Raw genomic sequence first — 5,851 nt, 5'->3', positions numbered from 1 at the left:
TCTGAATGTGAGTTCTGCCCTTGCCAAGTTAGCTTGGACCAAGACAAGAAGCTTGAATGAACGTTAGGACTGTACACACGGGTATGCAGCTGAAGTCACTCTGTTGTGCAAACTGGCTCACAGATCGCATAACAAGACTGCCACGATCAATGACATCATCACATCCCAATCAGGACACAATTTCGGCATCACATCCCGATCAGGACGCAATGACATCATCACTATCTGCTGCCTTGCTAGAAAGGCACGCGTGAAATTTTTAACAAAATCTGGATGTCGAACCCAACCAACACTCAACAGCTGTGAATACTTCATGTGTACATCATTTTCTTAGATGATGAATTAAAAATCTAACGAATTACACTGAAACCTATCCAAGACGACCACTCAAGGGACCTTCAAAGTGTGGTCTCTGTAACCAGGTGGGGTCTCCTTATCCAATGCCATTTGACTGGAAATAGCATCCCTGGCTGCAGTGGTCTTCTGGGACAGGTGGTCGCCTTGACAGGTTTTACTGTATTTCAAATCATGAGAAAGGTGTTTGCTCCCCACACCGTTTCAAATCGTTAAAAATTCAAATGCTCCTTGATAAAAGTGGTCTTACACGTACATACGATAACAGACATGTCCTGTAGTCCATGCCCCAGGATCGATCTGACTGAGACTGCAACACACAGCAGCATCCAGTGTAGATCTTACACTAAGTCTTGCCATCATCACTGGGTAAGCTGCGACGAAGACGAAGTGCAGCCTCTACATGTAGAAGAAGCAGCTAAGAAAGGCATGCCATGCACAGAATAGTCACTGTCATGGCACCAGAACAGGTGTGAACTGCTATAAAAATGCCCCTCCCCTTTCCCATGCACTCACTCACTCACATGCACCACACCACACCACACCAAACACACACACACACACACACACACACACACCATGTACCATGTATACGCCCGTCGCAAGAGAAGCACGCAAATCTGCAAATGCACTGGATGTGCACCCACAGATTTTCTCTTATAGCAACGATAGCGAACAAGATCTGAATGAGACAGATCAAGACTTGCGCCAGATAACTGTCTAATCCACATAACTGGCGAAGCCATGTGAATCGACCACCAATGCACACCTGGTCTACACCACACGGAGTACATCGGCATAAAACGGCCAAGACAGTTACCTATGCACACCCTACACTTGCTGGGGTACCCAGTATAGACAGCACGCTGCTTTGATAGAAGCAGACACTAGATGCACTGGTACCTTGAAGTGAAATTGGAGTTACTTTACCAACCAGCCTCGGCTACTGAGTACTGGGAACCCAGAGCCAACAGACATACCAACAACCTCAGCCATGAAAGCTATTATAGTAACGACACACTGGATTGTGGAGTCGAAACTAGTCCAAACTTCCAAATGCTTTGGCGAGATGGTAGCCTTCCAACAGGTTCCAACACACACACACACACACACACACACACACACACACACACACACACACACACACACAATCAGAAATCGATGCACTGAGTCAAGGAATTGCAAATTATTAAAATCTGCAATGCCACAGCAAAGGGCCGGGCAAGCACACAGCGGGATCCGGGCTGATAATGAGAGCGATATAGGGCTGAGAAGCAAAAAGAGATGAATCAAGATGCGACAGAAAGGCAATGGAAGTTGAAGGTCGCAAATCAGACATAGGTCAGTTGCTACAGCGATTTTTCAAGCAAATAATCTAAAGAAGACAATGGCAATCTCCTCTATACAGTAGGAGCGGTAGCAGCAGCAGAGGCTGTTCTAATTCAAGACAGGGGCAGGGGACTATGATAAAAAAACCAAGCCAGGGTTGATTGAGCAGTACTTAAAAAAAAGTTCAATATAATACCAACAACGTTTCCAGCGCTGTCAACATGTTAAGTCAGGGTCTACAGCTTGCACCAGGTGCAGACGCTCCTTCAAGGCAGCAGAAAGACTATCAATACTAAATGCAGAGGATGACGACGAAGAGCTGGCGGTCAGCCAGCCAGATTGAACAATGTCACTCTTAAAGGCACAGATGCCTTCTTGTAGCTTACAATGACTGCCTAATGTTGGCGAGCCGTCAGTAGCTGCCACCTGTGCCATTGGTAGATATGATTGATGGCCGGGTCTAGCCGTAACACGACATCTTCCAAGGAACTGCATGCTAAACGTGAAGGAAAGATGGGTAACAAACACGGCCGCATCATCCCCTACTTCCTGAAGCGCAGCACGCACAGCTGCTGCAGCATTACTCACTTTACCTGGGACGTCAACCCACCTAAACTCTGCGTCCTTGTATTTGCTTTGGTACAGGGACAGCAGAGTGCGCGCATCTGCAACGCCTTTGCTGCCAGCAGCCTCGTTGTCTGGCGCCAGCACATCCGGGAAGTGCGCAACAATCAGCACTACATTACCTTCCAGTGCCAAGACCTTGCGCTCATACATTGCCATGAACTGCTTGAAAAACGGCGAGTGCGCGACCAGCGGCACAATCACATACATTCTAGACTGCGTGTCCAGCTCATACACCGACACAACCTTGATACTTTGCAGTGGGCGCACAATCTGCACAGTCTGATGAAGCGGCTTGGCATTGTTGGCAGAGACCTGCGAGGACTTGGCTAGCAAATTGTACATGTACTCCAGACCCACGCCAGGCCGGAAACGCACATACGCTGACACCATGCTCACGCAGCGCAGAGAATCCTCCTGCTTCGACAAGTGCTGACAGGCCACCTCCAGCTGCCTCTCAACGTCCTTGGCAAAAGCTGACGCACGCTGATGGCCCGCCAGGCCATTGAAATTGGCCGATAGCTGGTACATGGGATCACTACTCATCCAAACAATGTCCTGATCACTGCTACTGGGCTCAATCTTACCGCCGGATACAACAATAGTACTTGTTTTCGTTTGCATCTCAGTTAGAGCTAGGGGATGCTCCCGCATGTATTGTTGCATGTTTTGCAACGTATCGTACGCAGTGCGTACTTTCCGTGCCAGAAGCTGCATTTCACCCAGGTGTACACTCTTGCGCAGGAGATACATTTCCAACTCACTTTTCACAGAGAAGATGAGTCCATTGCGAAGACCGGGGATAGTCTCTAGTGCTTCCCTGCCGAGGGCACTGGGAGAACGTTGAACGCTCTGCAGGTCCACGAAGTACGGGTCGTCCTAAAGGCAACATACAGGCCAGAAGATAGGAAAGCATTCCATTAGCATTGCAGCAAGGGCACGGTGCGACCTAAAGAAGTTGGAGCAGGCACCGCCTGACACAAGGATCCAGCCAGCAGCATGTGTTACCCCTTACACCATGCCTACATACATGTAACACTGTCTATTCCTGCACTAGATAAATGAAAACAGGGATGCACATTAAAGGAACAATCCACCCAAAATTCAAATAGGAGTCCATCAGTGGCCAGCATCGTTCTGAGCCAGAATCCGAAAGGATGGTGCGCTCCGTCGAGCAGAGCGTGTAGTTTAAGGTGTGTTTCCTTGCAAAAGGCCCACCACCACTGTAGCGCAGTGCTTATGCACAGGTCATGTGCAATGTGAACAAAGAACCCAGGCATCTGAATACTAGTACCGTAAAATCCCGCCAGAGCGCCCCGTCTCTCCCATGCGCCCCTCCCTGACTTCTTGTCAGGGAAGTGAAAATCCTCGTATGACTCTGTGAAGTGTGATGCCGTACCGCACTGCAGACGCGTGCTCGACCCGGTTGGAAATGTACGCTACAGTCCACACCCTCTTGACCAGGGCCTAGGGATCGCACAAGTCCTGGGTTTTGATGGGTCCGGACGACTTCCTGCTCATGACCTTTGGTCGGTGTACGAGAAACACGCATAGTTTTCGAAGGGTGAGTACTTTTTCATGTAGTACCGAATGCGGCAAGTAGGACTCGCCCATCCGCCCTTCCCCACCTGAACCTACTCGAAGGGTGGCGGAGGTAGGGGCGCTCTGGCGGGATTTTACGGTACATTAAACGGGCCACAGCCACCTAAAACATGTCTTAGAGTGAAAAAATACATCCCAGAAATTGTCATTTTGCTCACCAGCTGCTTGAACTATACCGCAAAACAAGTATGAGAACGAAGTTTGACTAGATGCTATCGCCACTGGTTGACGAATAAAGCACAGCGTTAAAAATGTGCTCGACAGACACAATTCGTCATTCCATCAGGTCTCAATTTTTATGCAACCATGTTTTAGCTGACCTCGGCCCACATTTCGTTCTTGCAAAAATGTCAAAGGATGTGGCATCCTTGAGCCAATGGAATGTCTCGTGCCAGGCTTGATCAAATCGCAGTCCTTGCTCCAGTTCCTGTTGAGTTATGATAGCTTACAGAAAACTTCATAGATTCCGGTTTTTCTTTGCTTTCTTTGTTCGTTTTTTATGCTGGATGACGTAACTGTATCAGTATTTAAAAATAGTGCCCGTCTGTGATGGACTTTCGTGCCCCGGGGGTCCTAATAGCGCAGGTACAGTACAGTACTTCTGTTCTAAGCCACTGCAACAAAATTCAAGAATGTGGCTCAAATCGGTGTGTGCACCGTTATTATCCCAGTGCATGATGCTCAAAGTGCGTCACTTACCTCTTCAGAGCCTGGCGATGAGCAATTCACACCAGCGCTAAGCAACAGAGATGAGAAGGTGGCCTCCTTGTCAAGCGAGTTGACCAGGTGCTTGCTGAACTGGGGCAAGTATGGACACAATGTAGCCGCTGCTCGCTGATTTAGTAGGAAGCCTGGTTGACTGGACCAAACTCGCATACCGTTCACCCTTGCTGTATGTGGGCGGGGGCGTGCTAGGCAAACTGGACCAGTGCTTTCAACGTGGCTAAGGAACTCCGCCATCTTCTCGAGGTGAATGTAAGAAGTGTCATGAGTCAGCGCAAACCACTTGAACGCCAACAGTGTTGGGAGTGATCGGATATTCAAACTAGCCGTGGCTTCAGCAATGCTCGTGACAGAATCACACACACTCTCTAACATGGTGACGAAATGTTCCACGCGTGACACGCCACTAGCAGTAGGCAGTGACGGCTTCTGTACAACGTGAGTTTTCAAACTTCCAACTCCTGTCATTTGCCGAAGAAGGGTACCCAGAATCTGGGGTCCAAATAACTCTACATCTCGTGAATCAGGAGCGAAGTCCTGGAACCACGTTGATGCAGCTGCAGCAGATAACCCATCATTTGTGTGATAGACCAGTGGACTCAGCATCTTGAACATCCGCACCTCGTCATTCGCATGACGCAATATTTTCTTGCGACTTGATAATCTTCTCGGTCTTCTGGCATCTACGAGAAGCTGGGATAAATTTCTCGCGGGTTCCGCCAGAGGTGTTTCCTCTAATTTTCCAAATGCTACAGTATATTCCCATCTTGATTTGGCTACATCGTCTTTGGGCACACGGGACAAAGGTGGATTATCCGGATCGCGCGGAATCAGCTTGTGGATCAACAATCCAAGAATAGCTCCCAAGATGAAATTTCCCACCTGGCGAGGCTTTCCTCTTCTAAATAGAACCATCAGACAGGACAAAAAGCCCAGCTTTCTCATGCCGAAATCACTGACAAAGTCCTACAAACAACATTGTTGTGCCAGGAATTGCTGAGACGCTGGGCTCTCCTACATACCTGAAGATCGAGCTCTTAGCTTTTCAAAGTTCGCAGACACGGCAGAAAGTATCGCTTTCTCCAATTGCCAGGTGGGTTCTCAAACAAACAGGACTAGACTGCCATACCTTGTAGCACCTAAACATTCGAATTACTGAAATTGCAGACAATCAATCTCGTTGTTAGAAATAGAAGCGCGGCAGGTGGTGTATGTTTGG

General features: G+C 48.5%; 1 protein-coding gene across 1 annotated transcript; it reads right to left on the bottom strand.

Moving 5' to 3' along the window:
* Positions 1-1,525: 1,525 nt before the first annotated feature.
* Positions 1,526-5,851, bottom strand: LOC135805060 (uncharacterized). Its single transcript, XM_065319050.1, has 2 exons — positions 4,609-5,851; positions 1,526-3,186 (listed from the first exon to the last, which is right to left on the bottom strand). Exons 1-2 carry the CDS (start codon positions 5,575-5,577, stop codon positions 1,900-1,902), a joined length of 2,256 nt encoding a protein of 751 aa, XP_065175122.1. The 5' UTR covers positions 5,578-5,851; the 3' UTR covers positions 1,526-1,899.

Source organism: Sycon ciliatum, chromosome 1 (genome assembly GCF_964019385.1).
Source record: "Sycon ciliatum chromosome 1, ocSycCili1.1, whole genome shotgun sequence".
Lineage (NCBI taxonomy): Eukaryota > Metazoa > Porifera > Calcarea > Leucosolenida > Sycettidae > Sycon > Sycon ciliatum.
The sequence above is the reverse complement of the archived record's forward strand: the minus strand, read 5'-3'. Positions and strand labels throughout refer to the sequence as shown.